We start from the raw sequence: 20,910 nt of genomic DNA, 5'->3' as shown, positions 1-20,910 counted from the left end.
CCTGTAATCCCAGCACTTTGGGAGGCTGAGGCAGGTGGATCACCCGAGGTCGGGAGTTCAAGACCAGCCTGACCAACGTGGAGAAACCCCGTCTCTACTAAAAATACAAAATTAGCTGGGGTGGTGGCACGTACCTGTAATCCCAGCTACTCGGGAGGCTGAGGCAAGAGAATCGCTTGAACCCGGGAGGCGGAGGTTGCGGTGCGCCGAGATCGCGCCATTACACTCCAGCCTGGGCAAAAAGAGCGAAACTCTGTCTCAAAAAATAAAAAAAGAAAAAGAAAAAGAAAAAGAAGTTCAAGACCAGCCTGGTCAACGTGGTGAAACCCCGTCTCTACTAAAAACACAAAAAAAATTAGGTGGGTGTTGTGGTGGGTGCCTGTAATCCCAGCTACTCAGGAGGCCAAGGCAGGAGAATCACCTGAACCCTGGAGGTGGAGGTTGCAGTGAGTCGAGATCGCACCATTGCACTCCAGCGTGGGTGACAGAGAGCGAGACTCCGTCTCAAAAAAAAAGAAAACTCGTGTGTGTGTTTTATCTCTTCAACTAGACTCTAAGCGCTCTAAGCTCTTTGAGAACAGGCCTTCGTCTTAGACTATTTATACTTTCTTCAAACTCGTGAAACCCATAGAGCTACCAAAGACAGTGCCTGGTTGAATTGGGCGTGAACATGGAAAGGCTCCTTCTGCAAGGAACCTCAGAACCAAACTGCTCTTTCCTTCCTCAGGCAAGCAGCACTGAAGGGGTCCAGCCTGTTTGGAAAGATAAGACCTGGTCCGATCCTCAAGATATAAAGCTTAGCAAACACAGCCAGGGGTGGCCTCTGGATTCCTGGCTCAGTCTCTGCCCTTGTACCCCATGTTCACTTGGAAAGAAATAAATGTCTTCTGCACACTGTAGGGGGTTTATGGAGTAAGGATGAGATACCTGTTGCTTCCTTTCCTTGCTGTCTTCTCCTGCAAGTTTGGAGGAGAGAACGGAGGAAGGGGGAGGGGCCCCAGCATTAAGCGCAATATTGGTGTTCTGAGGGAAACAAGCTGAGAAAGGGGAGATCTGAAAAATCTCCGGGAAAAGAGCTGTTACAAACTTCCAGCCTTTTCCTGGAACCCACCTTTCCCACCAGCATCTCCAGAAAGCAACCAGGGCATAAGAACCTTTACACCCCCTCTCTCATATCTAGACCTTGTCCTGATGTATCCGGAATTGGTGGGTTTTTGGTCTCACTAACTTCAAGAATGAAGCTGCAGAACCTCGCGGTTGAGTGTCACAGTTCTTAAAAGACGGCGTTTCCGGAGTTTGTTCCTTCTGATGTTCGGATGTGTTCGGAGTTTCTTCCTTCTGGTGGGTTCGTGGTCTCGCTGATCAGGTGTGAAGCTGCAGACCTTGGCGGTGAGTGTTACAGCTCTCAAGGCGGCGCGTCTGGAGTTGATGGTTCCTGCCAGTGGGTTCGCGGTCTCGCTGGCTTCAGGAGTGAAGCTGCAAACCTTCGTGGTGAGCGTTACAGCTCATAAAGGAAGTGTGGACTCAAAGAGCAAGCAGCACCAAGATTTATTGCAAAGAGCAAAAGAACAAAGCTTTCACAGACTGGAAGAGGACCTGAACGAGTTGCCACTGCTGGCTCGGGCAGTCTGCTTTTATTCTCTTATCTGGCCCCACCCACATCCTGCTGATTGGTCCATTTTACAGAGAGCTGATTGGTCCATTTTGACAGGGTGCTGATTGGTTTGTTTACAATCCCTGAGCTAGACACAAAAGTTCTCCACATCCCCACTAGATTAGCTAGATACAGAGTGTCAACACAAAGGTTCTCCAAGTCCCCACCAGAGTAGCTAGATACAGAGTGTCGATTGGTGCATTCACAAACCCTGAGCTAGACACAGGGTGCTAATTGGTGTGGTTACAAACCTTGAGCTAGATACAGAGTGCCGACTGGTGTATTTTCAATCCCTTAACTAGACATAAAGGTTCTCCAAGTCCCCATCAGAGTAGCTAGATACAGAGTGTCGATTGGTGCATTCACAAACCCTGAGCTAGGCACAGGGTGCTGATTGGTGTGTTTACAAACCTTGAGCTAGACACAGAGTGCCCATTGGTGTATTTACAATCCCTTAGCTAGACATAAAGGTTCTCCCAGTCCCCACCAGACTCAGGAGCGCAGCTGGCTTCACCCAGTGGATCCCGCACCAGGGCCGCAGGTGGAGCTGCCTGCCAGTCCCGCGCCGTGTGCCCGCACTCCTCAGCCCTTGGGTGGTCGATGGGACGGGGCGCCCTGGAGCAGGGGGCGGTGCTCGTTGGGAAGGCTCGGGCTGCACAGGAGCCCACGGATTCGGGGGGAGGCTCAGGCACGGCGGGCTGCAGGTCCCGACCCCTGCCCTGTGGGAAGGCAGCTAAGGCCTGGCGAGAAATTGAGCACAGCAGCTGCTGGCCCTGGTGCTAAGTCTCTCACTGCCCGGGGCGGGCAGGGCCAGCCGGCCGCTCCAAGTGCCACGCCCACCCGGAATCGCGCTGGCCCGAAAGCACCACGTGCAGCCCCAGTTCCCGCCCGCGCCTCTCCCTCCACACCTCCCGGCAAGCTGAGGGAGCCGGCTCCGGCCTTGGCAAGCCCAGAAAGGGGCTCCCACAGTGCAGCAGTGGGCTGAAGGGCTCCTCAAGCGCGGCCAGAGTGGGCGCCAAGGCCGAGGAGGCGCCGAGAGCGAGCGAGGGCTGTGAGGGCTGCCAGCACGCTGCCACCTCTCACTGAGGTCTGTCTGTACCCGTGGATCTCCTTCCCCTCAGTCCATGCAATTCCAGGGACTTAGCTGTCTAGATTCCCAACAAAATGGGTGTTTGCAAAGACAAGAACAAGGAAAGAGAGAAGACTTCTGAAACAGATATGTGGGGAAAGGGGAATGGAACAGTGCTGTTTAATGGGGACAGAGTCTCAGTTTTACAAAGATGAAAAGAGTTCTGGAAATGGATGGTGGTGATGGTTGCACAACATCGTGAGTGGAGTTAATGCCACTGAAATGTACACTTAAAAATGGTTAAGATGACAGGAGGCTGAGACGGGAGAATTGCTTGAACCTGGGAGACAGAGGTTGCAGTGAGCCAAGATCGCGCCACTGCAATCCAGCCTGGGCGACAGAGCAAGACTCCATCTCAAAAAAAAAGGTTAAGATGGTCCAGGTGCGGTAGCTCACACCTGTAATCCCAGCACTTTGGGAGGCCAAGGTGGGAGAATCGTTCAAGCCCAGGAGTTCCAGACCAGTGGGACCCCCACCTATACAAAAAATTTAAAAATTAGTCCGGGTGCAGTGGCTCACACCTGTAAACCCAGCACTTTGGGAGGCTGAGGTGGGTGGATCACTTGAGGTCTGGAGTTCGAGACCAGCCTGGCCAACATGGTGAAAACCCATCTCTACTAAAAATACAAAAATTAGCTGGACACGGTGGCTCACGCCTGTAATCACAGCACTTTGGGAGGCCGAGGTGGGCGGATCACCTGAGGTCAGAAGTTTGAGACCAGCCTGGCCAACATGGTAAAACCCCATCTCCACTAAAAATACAAAAATTATCAGGCCTGTAATCCCAGCTACTCGGGAGGCTGAGACAGGAGAATTGCTTGAACCCAGGAGGCAGAGGTTGCAGTGAGCAGTGATCGCACCACTGCACTCCAGCCTGGGCGACAGAGCAAGACTCAGTCTCAAAAAAAAAAAAAAAAAATTAGCCAGGCATAGTGGTGCATGCCTGTAGTCCCAGCTATTGGGGAGGCTGAGGTGAGAGGATTACTTGAGCCCAGGAACTTGAGGCTACAGCGAGCCATGGTTGCACCAATGTACTCTAGCCTGGGCAACAGAATGAGATCCTGTCTCAAAAACAAAAAAAGGGTTCAGATGGTAAATTTTATGTTGTGTATATTTTACCACAATCGAAGAAGGAAGGAAGGGAAGGAAAGAAAGAAAAAGAAAATAAGAGAAGAGGCCAGGAATGGTGGCTCATGCCTGTAATCTCAGCACTTTGGGAGGCTGAGTGGGGAGGATTCCAAGAGTGGGGCCAAGAGTTTGAGATCAGCCTGAGTAACATAGCAAGACCGCATCTCTACACAAAATTTAAAAATAAGCTGGGTGCAGTGGCCTGCTCTTGTGGTCCCAGCCATGATTGCACCACTGTACTACAGTTGGTAACACAGCAAGGCTCTGTCTCTAAAAAAAAAAAATAGAAGAAAAGGAAGAAAGAAAGCCAGATATGGTGGCTCACGCCTGTAATCCCAGCACTTTGGGAGGCCAAGGCGGGTGGATCACTTGAGGCCAGAAGTTTGAGATCACCCTGGCCAACATGGTAAAACCCCGTCTCTACTAAAAATACAAAAAATTAGTCAGGTGTGGTGGTGCATATCTGTAATCCCAGCTACTCAGGAAGCTGAGGCAAGAGAATCGCTTGAACCCAGGAGCTGGAGGTTGCAGTGAGCTGAAATCGCGCCACTGCACTTCAGCCTGGGCGACAGAACCGGATGCTGTCTCAAAAAAAAAAAAAAAAAAAGGCTGGACATGATGGCTCACACCTTGTAATCCCAGCACTTTGGGAGACCGAGGCGGGCAGATCACAAGGTCAGAAGATTGAGACCATCCTGGCTAACACAGTGAAACCCCATCTCTATCCTAAAAATACAAAAAATTAGCTGGGTGTGGTGGCGGGCATCTGTAATCCCAGCAACTTGGGAGGCTAAGCCAGGAGAATCCCTTAAACCCAGGAGACAGAGGTTGCAGTGAGCCGAGATCATACCACTGCATTCCAGCCTGGGCAACACAGCAAGACTCTCTCTCAAAAAAAAAAAAGAAGAAAAAGAAGAATAGATAAGAAAATAAAGTTTATTCACTGACGAGATCAAGCTCCAACTCCTCAGCAGGACACACAAGACCACATAGCCCAAGGAGCCCCCATCTGCCCTCACTCCATCTCAGCCTGCCCATGGTTCATCCACATCACACGCCCTCCCAGATCTTTGATACCCAGCAGGCTCAGACTAATATGTCAGGAACTATGTGTGAGATTAATAAGAACAACATTTCTCATATATATTGAGAAATATATATATATATCTCATATATTGAGCACTTTCTGTATGCCAAACACTATGCTAGACGTTAAAATGTCTACATGATTTCATCAAATCTTCACAGCAACCTTCTAAGATAGAGAAACTTCCCATTTTGTAGATGGGAAAACAGAGTAATAGAGGTTTAATCATTTGTTCAACTTCACACATCTAACAACTCGTTTCTTTTGTTTTTTTATTTTTTTGTTTTCTTATTCCGGAGTCTTGCTCTGTTGCCCAGGCTGGAGCGCAGTGGTGCAGTCTCAGCTCACTGCGACCTCCGCCTCCTGGGTTCAAGCAATTCTCCTGCCTCAGCCTCCCCAGTAGCTGGGATTACGGGAGCCCGCCACTACGCCCAGCTAATTTTTTGTATTTTTAGTAGAGATGGGGTTTCACCATGCTGGCCAGGCCGGTCTTAAACTCCTGACTTCAGGTGATCCGTTCACCTTAGCCTCCCAAAGTGCTGGGATTACAGGCATGAGCCACCGCGTCCAGCCATAACTCATTTGTTTGATGGTCCTTAGTAGAACTAGCAACCAGGTTTCTTGGCATCTCAGATACCTCTGCTAAAGCATTTCACATGTCTATCTCTCTCTCTCAAGACCCTGGTTCTGGCTGGGCCCGATGGCTCACGCCTGTAATCCCAGCACTTTGGGAGGCTGAGGTGGGTGGATCACCTGAGGTCAGGAGTTTGAGACCAGCTTGGCCAACATGGTGAAACCTTATCTCTACTAAAAATACAAAAATTAGCCAGGTATGGTGGTGCATGCCTGTAATCCCAGTTACTCGAGAGGCTGAGGCAGGAGAATCACTTGAACCCAGGAAGCGGAAGTTGCAGTGAGCCAAGATCACGCCATTGTACTCCAGCCTGGGCAATAGAGGGAGACTCTGTCTCAAAAGAAAAAAAAAAAGGCTGGGCGCAGTGGCTCACGCCTGTAATCCCAGCACTTTGGGAGGCTGAGACAGGCAGATTACCTGAGATCAGGAGATCGAGACCAGCCTGGCCAACATGGTGAAACCCCGTCTCTACTAAAAATACAAAAATTAGCCAGGTGTGGTGGCACACGCCTGTAGTCCCAGCTACTTGGGAAGCTGAGGCAGGAGAATTGCTTGAGCCTGGGAGACGGAGGTTTCAGTGAGCTGAGATCATGCCACTGCACTCCAGCCTGGCTGAAAGAGCGAGACTCTGTCTCAAAAGAAAAAAAAAAAGGCCAGGCACAGTGGCTCACGTCTGTAATCCTAGCACTTTGAGAGGCCGAAGCGGGTGGATCACGAGGTCAGGAGATGGAGACCATCCTGGCTAACACAGTGAAACCCCGTCTCTACTAAAAAAAACAAAAAATTAGCCAGGCGTGGTGGCGGACGCCTGTAGTCCCAGCTACTCGGGAGGCTGAGGCAGGAGAATGGCGTGAACCCAGGAGGCAGAGCTTGCAGTGAGCCGAGATCGCACCACTGCACTCCAGCCCGGGCGAAAAAGCGAGACTCCGTCTCAAAAAAAAAAAAAAGACCCTGGTTCTCCAGGGCCAGTACCGAGTTTTATTCATCTTTAGAGTCCCTGTGGTGGGCTACACAGTATTTGACCAATGTATCAGCAGCCAATACATGTTAATTGAACGAAAGTTGTGGGGGGTGCAGCAAGAAGGGTGGGAGAGAGAGAGAGAGAGGCAGTGGGTGGGATGGGGTGAGCGTGTAGATCAGGCCCAGAGGCTTCAGGGTGTGCTGCCAAGCTCTGAAAAGTTTTTGGGGGTGTGGGGAAGGCAGGGGACACTGGGCAGGCATCGTAGATGCCCTTGGTGGGGGCCTGGCAAAGTCGATGTCAAAGCGAAGTCAGTCTTAATGAAAGAGTGTAGACAGCTCTGGATGGTAATCAGGAATCCTGGAATCTAGGGCAGGCTGGGGAAAGAGAGGCTGGGGGCACAGTGTCCTGGAGAGGGTGGGGTGGAGGGAGGAGAGAAAAGCCAGCTCCGAGGAGATTCCAGGGACAAAAGGTCAGGATGTTGGCACTTGGAACAACCCCCTTGGTGGGTGCCCAGGTGCATCCAGGCTCTTTAACCCCCCTCCCTGCTGGCTCGCACTCCACAGGCCTCCACAGGATGACTTCTTTTCATTATTCAAGTCTCTGCTCAAATGACTTCCCTGACCACCCAGCTAATGTTGCCCCTCCCCTCCCCCTCCTATTATGTTACAGGATTTTATTCCCTTTATTGCTCTAACCGCTATCTGAAATAATCCTGCTTATTTATTTGTGTTCTTGTTTGTGTCTGCTTCCCTTCTACTATGCTTTAAGTTCCATCAGAGCGGGGATAGTGTTTGTTCTTTTCTTTTTTCTTTCTTTTTTTTTTGAGATGGAGTCTCGCTCTGTCACCCAGGCTGGAATGCAGTGGTGCGATCTCCGCTCACTGCAAGCTCCGCCTCCCGGGTTCACACCATTCTTCTGCCTCAGCCTCCCAAGTACCAAGTAGCTGAGACCACAGGCACCGCCACCACGCCCGGCTAGGATGGTCTCGATCTCCTGACCTCGTGATCTGCCCACCTCAGCCTCCCAAAGTGCTGGGATTACAGGCGTGAGCCACCACGCCCAGCCTGTGTTTGTCCTTTTCACCAACGAATCCTCAGTATCCAGAACAGTGCCTAGTACGTAGCAGGTGCTCAGGTGGCCTAGGTTAACCCTGAACGTCAACAAGGGGCCAGGGTTAAATGTGGATGCCTTCTCCATGCTGAAGACTCCACTACAAACACTACTGGCTGGATGGAGGCAGTTGTAGATCCTGAGAAGGTCTATAGGGTCAAGATTAGGAGAGGTACAAGGTGGGGCTTGGGATTTGTGTCTTCTACCCTAGAGACTCCCCAGGGCCTCCTTACCCTGGGGTCATTTAGGTCCTGGCTGATCTCTGCAGAAGGGGACAGCAGCTCCAGTGAGTGACTCAGCCTACTGCCTGGGTTACTGGTGAAAAGATTCTTGTAAGAAACTAGGAGGCTTGGATACTGGGATTCTTATGGGGTCTGGAGATGGAGGATGCTTTAACCTAATGGTTCTTTTTAAGTTTTTTTTTTTTCTTTTTTTTTTGAGACAGAGTCTCACTCTGTTACCCAGGTTGGAGTACAGTGGCGCAATCTTGGCTCACTGCAACCTCCACCTCCTGGGTTCAAGCAATTCTCCTGCCTCAGCCTCCCGAGTAGCTGGGATTACAGGCGCCTGCCATCATGCCCAGCTAATTTTTGTATTTTTAGTAGAGACGGGATTTCACTATGTTGGCCAGGTTGGTCTCAAACTCCTGACTTCAGGTGATCCGCCTGCCCCGGCCTCCCAAAGTGCTGGGATTAAAGGTGTGAGCCACCGCACCTGGCTTACGTAATGGTTCTTGAGAGGAAAGAGGATGGGGGGCTTGAGCCCCAGGGCTCCTTAGTAGGCTGGGAGCTTTGGGCTAGGACACAAGGGTTCCTAAGAGGGCTGAAGACTGGCAGCTGGGGGGTAGGGGCTAGGGGCTTGGATATGAGGGTTCCCCAGGGAGGGATGCTGGGCACCAGCATTCTCTAGAGGTCTGTGGTTGAGAGCTGGGTCACCGTATTCTTTGAAGGCAGAGATATTCCCGAATCTGTCTGCTTTTCCCAGCTGGGACCAGCACAAGCCAGTTCTTGCTTAATGGAGTAGAGACAAATTCGTTTGGGAACACAGCAAGTGGACCAAGACTAGGAGAGACAGAGAGAGAAGCGACTTTCTCCCTCTGCTCTCCTCCCTTTCTTTCTCCCTGCCTCCACCCCTTTTTCCAGAACCCCTACCCACATCTCTCTGTGACCCTCTCACGTCCCCTGCTGCTCCTTCCCTGGGCAGCAATGGCCGGTCCAAGGACCAGATGACTGAGGTGTCAAAATCCCATCTCTTCCCTTCCTCCTGATCTCTGTGGACCAGCCACGGAGGCAGGAAACTGGAGTCTCAAAGGGAGTAGCTCCTGCGGAACGAAGTGGGTCCTGGCTTCCAGAAAGAGACCTGTATCCAGAGTATGTCTGTCGGGGTTTTTGCTAGGATCTCCGCCTAAGAAGTCCTCATTTCCAGCCGGACGCGATGGCTCACGCCTGTAATCCCAACACTTTGGGAGGCCGAGGCAGGAGGATCACCTGAGGTCAGGAGTTCTAGACCAGCCTGGCCAACATGGTGAAACCCCATCTCTACTAAAAATACAAAAAAATTAGCCAAGGGTGGTGGTGCATGCCTGTAATCCCAGCTACTCAGGAGGCTGAGGCAAAAGAATCGCTTGAACCCGGGAGGCGGAGGTTGCAGTAAGCCGAGATCGCGCCATTGCACTCCAGCCTGGGCAACAGGAGCGCGAAACTCCATCTCAAAAAAAAAAAAAAAAGAAGAAGTCCTCATTTCCTTAGAGAACCTCTCCTTGACACTCAGACTAAGTTAAGGCCTCCTAGTCTCCATGTTTTCTTTTTTTCTTTTTCTTTTCTTTCTTTTTTTTTTTTTTTTAAGATGGACTCTTGCTCTGTTGCCCAGGCTGGAGTGTAGTGGTGCGATCTCCGCTCACTGCAAGCTCCGCCTCCCGGGTTCACGCCATTCTCCTGCCTCAGCCTCCCGAGCAGCCGGGACTACAGGTGCCCGCCACCACGCCCAGCTAATTTTTTGTATTTTTAGTAGAGACGGGGTTTCACCATGTTAGCCAGGATGGTCTCGATCTCCTGACCTCGTGATCTGCCCGCCTCTGCCTCCCAAAGTGCTGGGATTACAGGCGTGAGCCACCATGTCTGGCCAGTCTCCATGTTTTCACAACTCTCCGATTCTTCTTTATCAGTGCTTCCAACTATCCGCTTATTAGTTAGCCTTTGATGGATGTCTGCTTCCCTATGGGACTATGGGCACCAAGAGGTAGGAACCAGAGTGTTTTTGCTCATCAAGACAACTCAATACTTGGCACAGTGCCTGGTACATTGCTAGTGCACAGCTGAATAAATGAATAATCAGTAACTTTCAAAGGGGGTTCTTAGGTGGAGCTTTAATGGGAAGCGCCAGTGCCATTGCCTGGGCTCTGGGGGCAGCTGTGAGTCCAGATCTCATGGCTTCTGTTCAGGGCCAGGTCCACATCCAGCCTCTGACCTTGTGCCCAAAGGCCATTCAGGCAAAAAGAGGTGGAAGAGTCTTCTCCTAGAGGGAGGTAGTGCAAAGTTGTCATTAGAGCATTAAGGTGGCTCGGATCCAGAATCTCCTCCCCACTTTTCCACTCCTCCAACCTGAGTTTGCAAAAGCACTACCTCCCACTGCCCCCATATCTTCTTCTTGTGGCCTATTCTTTTTCCCTCCCTGAGGTTTCCTTCCCCTCAAAATGTGCCGCCTCCCTTGAGCTGTTTCCAATGTTGTACTCATGAACTTGAACATCATTCTCTCTTACCTGGTAAAGCCCCCAGGAAGAGACGCCCTTGAGGCTTGGCCCAGAGGTTAAGGAGGGGAGCCAGGTCTAAGGAAGGCAGGGCAAGGACCTCCATCTTCAGCCCTTGGCTCAAGACCACCCTGGACATACTCAGCTTCAGCTGAAGAGGGAGTCCCAAGACCAGGGGCAGATCCAGCCCTGGCCCCGACCCAGAAGACAACACCACGTTCTGCAGAGTGTGTGAGAAAGGGAGGGTAGAGAGGGAGGGAAGAATGAGCCGGGCCTACTGCCTGTGGCCTCACCCCTAGCTGCCTTAATTCTGCCTCTTTGCTATGCCTCCACCTACTGGCCATTCTCACCACTTAAATCCTGCCCCAGTTTTTTTTGGCTTGACCCTTTTTGAAACCACACCTGCCCCAAGTAAATATGCAGTCTAAGTCAAAACTGTTTGCTTGCTGTGGGCAGCTTCAAGATATGTCCCTCGCCCCTACCCCCCCCACCTGAGTGCCATCGTAAGCCTTATTTTTATTTTTATTTTTTTGAGACAGGGTCTCACTGTGGCCCAGGTCAGAGTGCAGTGGCACATCATAGCTCACTGCAGCTTCAAACTCCTGGGCTCAAGTGAACCTCCTGCCTCAGGCTCCTAAGTAGCTAGACACGTGCTACCATGCCTAATTTTTTTTTTTTTTTTTTTTTAGACAGAGGTCTCTGCTGGTGTCAAACTCCTGGCCTCAAGTGATCCTCTGGTCTTGGCCTCCAGCACCTGGGATTACAGGCATGTACCACCATGCCTGGCTAATTATTAATGAAAAACAATTTTGTGGAGCCAGAGTCTTGCTATGTTTCCTGGGCTGGAAGTCTTCCTAATATTGACATTTTGGACTCTCCTCTTCCCTCATTGCTCCAGGCTCCACTGAATACAGGCAGCGCCCCATTGTCCCCCTTTACTTGATCTTGGAGGTGGAGACTGAGCCAAGATGGGTTCTCCGGTGTCCCAAGAGCAAGGAGGTGGCCTGAGCCTGCTGCCTGCTTGAGTCCCAGGTCCAAAGAGAAGGCCCAGGGCTCTGCATGAGGCTGGGGAATGTCTGTGGGGAGAAATGATTATCCTGAGGCCTCAAAGCTGGGGCCTCAAGGAGGAAAGGGGCCAGTGGTAGAGCGAGACAGAGGCGGGCCGAGCTGGCCAGGGTGGGAAAAATAGACTCCGAGGAAATCTACCTCGGAGATTGAATTCTGCATGAGTCCCTGGAGGGAGAAATATCCCAGGATTTGATTCTACATCACAGCTTCTGAGGCTAGTGGGGGCAGATGCTGAGATCTCAGCCTGTTTGTCCAGCCAGGAATCCCGGCGCAGGCAGCCATCCAGGGCAGGAACCAGCTGGAGTGTGACAGAGATAAGATATGGGGATGTAGAAATCAGGGCATCGGAGCCCCAGTCCCGGCCTCCCTGCCCTCAGTTGACTCCCCTCCGAGCATTTGGCCTCCCCCTTGCAGCTCTCAACCCATCCCCTGTCCCTAAAAGTGTGGACTTAGATTCCCATGGCCAGCCACCCAGCAGTGCTTTACCAAGCTTTGGCTAGGATTCCACCCCTGATGTGTAGTTACCGGCAACCGAAGGTTGGAAGCGGGGAAGAGCAGCCCCCCAAGCGCAATCCTCATGATGGGATGGCGTTTGCTGGTCAGGGGCCCAGAGACCTGTCTCAGGCGCAGCACCTCCTCCCCATCCACCTTCAGCAGCACAGAGTCCCCCTCCATCTTGACTTCCACCTGCAGGAAGGTTGGAAGCAGAATCAGAGGCCCCTGGGATCTGTCTCTGCCACCTTCCTGTGAGGTAGCCTAGTACTATAGTGGAAAGAACATGCCTTAAAGAAGCAGCTAGCATCCTTGGCCTTGGGTCACTCAGCTCTTGTCACTTATGTACTGACTGAGCCTTAGAATTCCCATCAGAAAAGATGGGGCCAAGAATAGCTACTTTGTGGGGGTTCGTGTGGATTAAATGAGATGACAGTGGTAAAGGGATGCCCAATAACTTGGTTTTGTTCCCTTTCCTCAGACCAGCTCCAGACATCCCTCCCCTGAGGACCAGAGCTAGCTTACCTGGTGCCATCTCCCATCATCCAGCTGTGGTCCAGCACCCACCGTAAGCTGGGCCCAGTGATTGTGCAGTTGGATCTCAGGCCTGCCGTCCCGAAGTCCCAGCATAAACCAGTCATCCTTAGGGTTGGTATCCCCATAAAAAATCACTCCCTCTGGGTCCCAGGTTCGAACCTCAAAGGAGGAGGAGGTTCTGGAAGGACGCAGAAGGAAAAGATTGTGTATGTCATGTGCCCTTTGAGAGCCAGTGTGGGTTTTGGGGAGATGGTGTTCACAGATAAGGAAAGGAAGACAGGGAAAAGAGAAGAGCTGATGGAGAGAGGGCAGAGCCAGGGGACTGGGTCAAGGGCTAGGCCAACCCCATACTTTGTGATCTTGGTGAGGTCAAAGGTCATGACAGCAACAGGCTCTTGTCCTGGGCCATTGCTGAGGTGGATAGCCGGAGGGTCCTGGGCCCTCTATCAGAAAGAGAAAACAAACAAAGCTGAGTAGGGACATGTCAGAGACAGACAGAGGGAGAGGCCCTGCTACAGGGCCAGAGGAGGAGAGAAGGGAAGACTGCATGAGCTGAGGGCGCTGTCCCGCTCCCGCACCTGGGTGGGGAGAACAGGTCTCAGGGCCCATCCCTGGCGGGTGTGACGCAGTAGTAGCAACAGCAGCAACAGCAGCCGGCGCGAGGTGGCCAGTGGGCCTCTGCTCTCCATAATCAGCCACTGTCCACTCGGCGGCTCAGACAACTCTTGGGAGAATGTGTAGAGGCAGGCAGCCTTGCATGTGGGCGGTGGAGGGTTAAAGGTTGCCCGGGGAGGAGGGGGTAAAGGAAACAGGGGCACTGACCCTTGACCCCTGCCCAGGGGCCCAGTCACAAGACCCAGCTACCACCCCTCTGGGGATCAATGGGGTGAAGGACAGAGTCCCCTCCACTATCATCCTCCACTGCCGAGAAAGTTTCTGAACTGGTAGAGGATATTCCATCTCCCCTCTCCTCCTCTAGGGCCTGATCTAGGTCCTCCGAGATTTCTGTCCACTTGGGGAGGCTGCATTCACAGGCCTGAGGTCTAGAAACAGTCCTGCCCTGCGTCCCAAGTAGCATCCTGTATCAGGACTAGAAATGAGATAATGGAATCCTAAATTTCTAGCTGAGTGACCTTGGGCAAGTCACTTCACCTTTGTGCTTCAGTGTCCTTGTCTGTAAAATGAGGAGAATAATACTTTACGGGGTGACTGTGAAAGAGGGTTCATTGAGAAAATGCAGGCACAGTGCCTGGCATCTGGTCTGAACTCCTCTCCCAGTCTTTTCCCAGGCCTCTGAGGCCTGCCTCCCAAGAAGGTATTGTCTGTGTGTATGATTCAGTGAATATTAAGAAGAGACCTGCCCCTGCCTCCCAGTTATCTTCCCTTATCCATTTATTACAGGGCTTAAACAGTCTAGCAGTAGAAATTCATCACCCACTCGCTGACCCATTTTATTTTATTTTATTTTAGACAGAGTCTTGCTCTGTCATCCAGGCTGGAGTGCAGTGGTGTGATCTCGGCTCACTGCTGCCTCTGCCTCTCGAGTTCAAGCGATCCTCCTGTCTCAGCCTCCTTAGTAGTTGGGACTACAGGTGCATGCACCACCACGCCCAGGTAATTTTTTTGTATTTTTAGTAGAGACGGGGATTTCACCACGTTGGCCAGGCTGGTCTCCAACCTCTGACCTCAAATGATCCGCCCACCTCAGCCTCCCAAAGTACCTGGATTACAGGCGTTAGCCACAAGGCCCGACCCTCCCTGACCCATTTTATTTTACTTATTTATTTCGAGATGGAGTTTCGCTCTTCTTGCCCAGGCTGGAGTGCAATGGCACGATCTCAGCTCACTGTAACCTCCACCTCCCAGGTTCAAGCGATTCTCCTGTCTCAGCCCCCCGAGTAGCTGGGAGTAAAGGCATGGGCCACCACACCTGGCTAATTTTTGTATTTTTAGTAGAGACGGGGTTTCACCATGTTGGCCAGGCTGGTCTCAAACTCCTGATCTCAGGTGATCCGCCTGCCTCTGCCTCCCAAAATGCTGGGATTACAGGTGTGAGCCACTGTGCCCACCCCGTGACCCATTTTAAAACGCAAATGACAGACCGGGCTTGGTGGCTCACATCTGTAATCCCAGCACTTTAGAAGGCTGAGGTGGGCAGATCACTTGAGGTCAGGAGTTCCAGACCAGCCTGGCCAACATAGTGAAACCCCGTCTCTACTAAAAATACAAAAATTAGCCAGGTATGGTTGCCCATGCCTGTAATCCCAGCTACTCCAAGGGTGAGGCAGGAGACTCGCTTGAACTCGGGTGGGAGAGGCTGCAGTGAGCCAAGATCGTGCCACTGCACTCCAGCCTGAGTGACAGAGTGAGAATCCGTTTAAAAAAAAAAAAGAAAGAAAAAGAAAAAGAAAGAAAAAAGAAAAAAAAAATTAGCCGGGCCTGCCGGTGCGCGACTGTAGTCCCAGCTACTCCGGAGGCTGAGGCAGGAGGATCGCTTGAACTCGGGAGGTGGAGGCTGCAGTGAGCAGAGATCGCGCCACTGCACCCCAGCCTGGGCGACAAAGCAATACTCCATCTCCAAAAATAAATAAATAAATAAATAAATAAATAAATATAAAAATAAAACATTTAAAAAATGCAAATGCCCCCAGAGGTAACACTTCATGCTACTCAAGAGCTGCAGGAAACAGCTGTCAGAGCTGAGGGTGTTAAGGCTTACCCAGGGTCGGGGCGGGTGAGTGAGCCTGAGGCTAAAGCAGGTTATCACTGCATATGTCAATTTAAAAAGCACTGCGGGGGAGCCTTTGAACCGCGGGGTATCTCGACCCAGGTTGGGACACCCACACAACCGCAAGGAAGCCGCCGCACTCCAACCTTGAACTCTACCCAGGGGCCCAGTCACAAGATCCAGCTGTCGGGGGTGGGGCTTGGGGAATGCGGCTGCGCCTGTTCTCCAAGCTGATTGGCTGACGGTTGTGCCCCCTGCTGCGACAGAATTCGAGGGGGTGGGGCTTTGCCAGGACAGAGGACCGCCTCGCTGGCCTACTGTCTCCGCCCCCACGGCGCCGGAATCCCAGCTCCACTTACCAGGCCGCGGCTACCCCGTCGCCCCCGCCACTCCCGCCACCCCGCTCTCCCAGGCTCTTCAGGATCCAAGTTTGTAGGCCCTTTAAGGGGTCTAGTTGCCCTTTGCGGGGCCCTGGGACTTTGGTCCCAGACAGGGGGGATCCGGATGGCTTCCGTGCGGATCCGAGAGGCCAAGGAGGGAGACTGTGGGGATATCCTGAGGTTGATTCGGGTGAAGACTGTGGGCCGGAAACCAGGGGGTCAGAGTGGCGCGGCCAGAACGGGGACGCAGGAGGCGGGGGCAGGGGAGGGGCTCGCCTTGGGACCCCGCTCGGGGAGCAGCGGGGCCCTTCTGCTCTAATCTAGCTTCCGTACCCACGCCTTAGGAACTAGCCGAGTTCGAAAAACTCTCGGATCAGGTGAAGATCAGTGAGGAAGGTGGGGGCTCAGCGCCCAGGTTCTGGCGGAGGCTGGGGAGGAAATGAGGGATGGGTTCCCCAGGCGACAGCTCCAGGCTGGGCATACACCCAGGTCCTCTTTCTCTATCTCTTTGTTACAACTCCAATCTCGGCAGCCCTGAGAGCAGATGGCTTTGGAGAGAATCCTTTCTATCACTGTTTGGTAGCAGAGATTCTTCCAGCGCCCGGGGAGCTACTGGGTAAGAGCACCTGGTCCTTAGAAGTCCACCTCTCCAGCCGGCCTCAGAGGTCTCCCCACAGGCTCCCAGAAGCCTTACTCCCCTTTTCTCACTCTCAGGGCCCTGCGTGGTGGGCTATGGGATATACTATTTCATCTACAGTACATGGAAGGGACGCACCATTTATCTGGAGGATATCTATGTGATGCCGGAATATCGGGGTACTGGGCAGAAGCTGAGGCTGGGGTGGGAGCAAAGCACCCCACAGACCCCACCATCATCCCCTGTCCCCAGATCCCAGCCTGTGTCCTTTTCTGATCCCCTTCAGCTCAAACAATAGCTATTTTTTGCCTCTTCCTCTCCACAACAGGTCAAGGGATTGGTTCCAAAATAATCAAAAAGGTGGCTGAGGTGAGGAGAGGGGTGGGGGTGACAAGTGAGGACCTGAAGAGGCAAGGGTATATGGAGGGGGAGACCTGGGTTGAATGAGGGAGTGAGAAAACCTTTTTCTTTTTTGACCCCAGAAAAGTTAGTGTTGTCTTCTCCCACAGGTGGCCTTGGATAAGGGCTGCTCCCAATTCCGCCTGGCCGTCCTGGACTGGAACCAGAGGGCTATGGACTTGTACAAGGCCTTAGGAGCCCAAGATCTGACGGAAGCTGAGGGCTGGCACTTCTTCTGCTTTCAAGGAGAGGCAATGAGAAAGTTGGCAGGAAAGTGACGCCATCCCTAGGGGGATCTCTCTCTTGAGTTTCTCCTTCCCCACCAGCTCAAGCACTCTTCAGAGACTACGTCTACAGACACTGACGCTGAGGCCTCCCTGGAGGAAGGAGGGTTGGGGGTGCCTATCCTCAAGTATTGGAAGAGCAGAATTGAGGGAGAGACCTTTCTTCCTTGTTGAGGGTGAAAAATAAATAAGAAATAAGAATTACATGTCCTGATGTGGTGTTGGGTCTTTCTTTCCTTTTCTTTCTTTTTTTTTTTTCAGACAGAGTCTCTGTCGCGCACGCTGGAGTGCAGTGGTGCTGCGAACTCAGCTCACTGCAACCTCTGCCTCACGGGTTCAAGCAATTCTCCTGCCTCAGCTTCCCGAGTAGCTGGGACTACGGGTGCGCACCACCATGCCCAGCTAATTTTTGTATTTTTAGTAGAGACGGTGTTTCACCATACTGTCCAGGCTTGTCTCCAACTCCTGATCTCGTGATCCGCCTGCCTCGGCCTCGAAAAGTGCTGGGATTACTGATGTGAGCCACCGCGCCCAGTCCAAAGCCTTTTTTTTTGAGATAAAGTCTTGCTGTTGTCCTCAGGCCAGAGTGCAAGGAGTGCAATGGTTCGATCTTGGCTCACTGCAACATCCGCCTCCCGGTTTCAAGCAATGCTCCTGCCTCAGACTCCCGAGTAGCTGGGATTACAGGCGCCTGCTACCACACGCGGCTAATTTTTGTATTTTTAGTAGCGACAGGGTTTCACCTTGTTGGCCAGGCTGGTCTCAAACTCCTGACCTCAGGTAGTCCGACTGCCTCGGCCTCCCAAAGTGCTGGGATTACAGGTGTGAGCCACCGCGCCCAGCCCACAGTCTTTTCTTTTCTTTTTTTTTTTGAGACAGAGTCTCACTCTGTCACCCAGGCTGAAGGGCAATGGCGAGATCTTGGCTCACTGCAAGTTTTGCCTCTTGGGTTCTCGCCATTCTCCTGCCTCAGCCTCCTGAATAGCTGGGACTACAGGCCCCCGCCACCACGCCCGGCTAATTTTTTGTATTTTTAGTAGAGACAGGGTTTCACCGTGTTAGCCAGGATGGTCTCAATCTCCTGACCTCATGATCCACCCACCTCGGCCTCCCAAAGTGCTGAGATTACAGGTGTGAGCCACCGCGCCTGGCCTGACAGTCTTTATTTTCGATCTGGTATGCCCTACAAAAGCTCATGCCTGGCCGGGCTCAGTGGCTCATGCCTGTGATCCCAGCACTTTGGGAGGCCGAGGCAGGTGGATCATCTGAGGTCAGGAGTTCAAGAGCAGCCTGACCAACATGGCAAAACCCCATCTCTACTAAAAATACAAAATTAGCCAGGTGTGGTGGCAGGCGCCTGTAATCACAGCTACTCAGGAGGCTGAGGCAGGAGAATCGCTGGAACCCGGGAGGCGGAGGTTGCAGTGAGCCGAGATCGTACCACTGCACTCCAGTCTGAGTGGCAGAGTGAGACTCTATCTCAACAACAAAAAAAATTGATAGTGTGGCTAGGTATAGGAAGCGAGGTTGGAAATAATTTTTTTTTTTTTTGAGACAGTGTCTTGCTCTGTTACCCAGGCTGTATGTAGTGCAGTGGTGTGATCTCGGCTCACTGCAACTTCTGCCTCCCAAGTTCAAGAGATTCTCCTCCCTCAGCCTCCTGAGTAGTTGGGATTACAGGCACACACTACCACGTGTGGCTAATTTTTGTATTTTTAGTAGAGATGGGGTTTCACCATGTTGGCCAGGCTGGTCTCAAACTCCTGACCTCAGGTGATCCACCCACCTCGGCATCCCAAAGTGCTGGGATTACAGGCGTGAGCCACCGCACCTGGCTAATTTTTGTAGTTTTGGTAGAGACAGGGTTTCGCCATGTTGCCCAGGCTGCTCCTGAACGCCCGAGCTCAAGTGATCTGCCTGCTTCAGCCTCCCAAAGTGCCAGGATTACAGGCGTGAGCCACCACACCTGGCCTTGGAAAATTTTGTTGAATAATTATTACTATTGATTTTAGATGATTTTATCCTTTACAGATAATTATTTTTGTTATCACTTTCTGGAATTCTGGTTATTCAGATGTTGTATCCCATGGACTAATCCTTTACTTTTCTTATATTTTATTTTCCTTTCTTCTATTGCCTTTATTTTTATTTTTTATTTTAATTTTTTGAGATGGAGTCTCACTCTGTCACCCAGGCTGGAGTGCAGTGGCGCAATCTTGGCTCACTGCAACCTCCGCCTCCTGGGTGCAAGCGATTCTCCTGCCTCAGTCTCCTGAGTAGCTGGGACTACAAGCGCATGCCACCATGCCTGGCTAATTTTTGTATTTTTAGTAGAGATGGAATTTCACCAGACTGGTCGTGAACTCCTGACCTCAGGTGACCTCAGGTGACCTCAGGTGATCCACCCGCCTCAGCCTCCCAAAGTGCTGGGATTTCAGGCATGAGCCCTGCGCCTGGCCATGGTTGCAATATTAATAATTATTATAAATATTAATAATTTTTCCAGTGTCTTTCTTCTGCCATCACGCTATGAAGTCAGAGACTTCCAAGTCTGTTTGTCCCCACCATTAAATACAAAAATTTAAAAATTAGCCAGATGTGGTGGCTAAGCTCAAAGGGCAAAAAAAAAAATAAAACTTAGTAAATTCATCACCTTATTTTCTAAACCTTTATCTCCTATGTTATCTCTTCCATGATTGGCATCACCATTTACTCTAATCCAAGAAGTGGATGGAACATAGGACAACTCCCAGAATGTGAAGTTTTCCCGCTACTGCCCTTATTTCGTGAGAATTTTTCCTAGTTTCAACTTCCCCAGCATTATTGATTATTATTATTACTATTTTTTGAGACAGAGTGTCGCTCTTTTTGCCCAGGCTGGAGTCCAGTGGCACAATCTCGGCTCACTGCAACCTCTGCCTCCCAGGTTCAAGCAATTCTCTTGCCTCAGCCTCCCGAGTAGCTGGGTTTACAGGCATGCGCCACCACGCCCAGCTAATTTTTGTATTTTTAGTAGAGACGGGGTTTCACCATGTTGGCCAGGCTGGTCTCGAACTCCTGACCTTGTGATCCACCCATCTTGGCCTCCCAAAGTGCTGGGATTACAGGCATGAGCCACCGCGCCAGGCCACTATTATTATTATTATTTGTTGTTGTTTTTGTTGAGACGGAGTCTCGCTCTGTCGCCCCGGCTGGAGTGCAGTGGCACGATCTCCGCTCACTGCAACCTCCGCCTCCTGGGTTCACGCCATTCTCCTGCCTCAGCCTCCCGAGTAGCTAGGACTACAGGCGCCCGTCACCACACCCAGCTATTTTTTTTTTTTTTTTTTTTTTTTGTATTTTTAGTTGAGATGGGGTTTCGCCGTGTTAGCCAGGATGGTCTCAATTTCCTGACCTCGTGATCCGCCCATCTCGGCCTCCCAAAGTGTTGGGATTACAGGCATGAGCCACCGCACCCTGCCATTATTATTATTTTTTAAGACGAAGTTTCACTCATTGCCCAGGCTGGAGTGTGGTGGCATGATATCCGCTCACTGCAACCTCCACCTTCCTAGGTTCAAGCGATTCTCCTGCCTCAGCCTCCCGAGTAGCTGGGACTCCTTCCGAGTAGCTGGAACTACCACGGCTAATTTTTTGTATTTTAGTAGAGACGAGGTTTCACCATGTTGGCCAGAATGGTCTCCATCTCCTGACCTTGTGATCCGCCCGCCCGTGATCTCAGCCTCCCAAAGTGCTGGGATTACAGGCCTGAGCCACCGCGCCCGTCCTATTTTTTGTACTTTTAGTAGAAACAGGGTTTTGCCCTGTTGAGGCTGGTATCGAACTTTTGGGCTCAAGTGAACCACCCGCCTGAGCCTCCTAAAGTGCTGGGATTACAGGAGTGAGCCACAGCGCCCGGCTGAAACTATTCTTAAAGCTTTCTTTCCTTTCTTTCTT

The 20,910-nt window shown here is 51.6% G+C and overlaps 2 protein-coding genes across 10 annotated transcripts in view; one reads left to right on the top strand and one right to left on the bottom strand.

Moving 5' to 3' along the window:
- Positions 1 to 10,037: 10,037 nt before the first annotated feature.
- The window catches only part of SHBG (sex hormone binding globulin), an 11,864-nt gene continuing 991 nt past the window's right edge, over positions 10,038 to 20,910 (bottom strand). The window contains exons 1-9 of one of the 6 annotated variants that reach the window (XM_063656249.1): positions 15,266 to 15,565; positions 13,125 to 13,298; positions 12,898 to 12,989; positions 12,535 to 12,724; positions 12,043 to 12,204; positions 11,656 to 11,815; positions 11,389 to 11,525; positions 10,462 to 10,669; positions 10,038 to 10,217 (exon numbers count right to left, since the gene is read on the bottom strand). In XM_063656249.1, coding sequence (XP_063512319.1) covers positions 10,069 to 10,217; positions 10,462 to 10,669; positions 11,389 to 11,525; positions 11,656 to 11,815; positions 12,043 to 12,204; positions 12,535 to 12,724; positions 12,898 to 12,989; positions 13,125 to 13,235 — 1,209 coding nt within the window. In that variant the 5' untranslated portion in view covers positions 13,236 to 13,298; positions 15,266 to 15,565 and the 3' untranslated portion in view covers positions 10,038 to 10,068. Of the gene's footprint in view, positions 10,218 to 10,461; positions 10,670 to 11,388; positions 11,526 to 11,655; positions 11,816 to 12,042; positions 12,205 to 12,534; positions 12,725 to 12,897; positions 12,990 to 13,124; positions 13,540 to 15,265; positions 15,566 to 20,910 lie in introns of those variants that run through there. The other 5 variants (XM_063656248.1, XM_054459546.2, XM_054459545.2 and 2 more) reach the window with 5 other exon arrangements.
- Positions 15,595 to 17,180, top strand: SAT2 (spermidine/spermine N1-acetyltransferase family member 2). Of its 4 annotated transcripts, none has more exons than XM_054459548.1 (6): positions 15,595 to 15,844; positions 15,999 to 16,050; positions 16,187 to 16,270; positions 16,369 to 16,470; positions 16,620 to 16,660; positions 16,801 to 17,180. In XM_054459548.1, the coding sequence occupies exons 1-6, from the start codon at positions 15,779 to 15,781 to the stop codon at positions 16,966 to 16,968; spliced, it is 513 nt and encodes a 170-aa protein (XP_054315523.1). In that variant the 5' UTR covers positions 15,595 to 15,778; the 3' UTR covers positions 16,969 to 17,180. The 4 variants fall into 4 exon arrangements, with proteins under 4 accessions (XP_054315523.1, XP_054315525.1, XP_054315526.1 ...); XM_054459551.2 differs by having other exon boundaries at positions 15,606 to 15,872; positions 15,999 to 16,031; XM_054459550.1 differs by lacking the exon at positions 16,369 to 16,470.

This window comes from Pongo pygmaeus, chromosome 19 (genome assembly GCF_028885625.2).
Source record: "Pongo pygmaeus isolate AG05252 chromosome 19, NHGRI_mPonPyg2-v2.0_pri, whole genome shotgun sequence".
Classification (NCBI taxonomy): Eukaryota; Metazoa; Chordata; class Mammalia; order Primates; family Hominidae; genus Pongo; species Pongo pygmaeus.
This window is presented reverse-complemented; position numbering and strand designations above follow the sequence as displayed.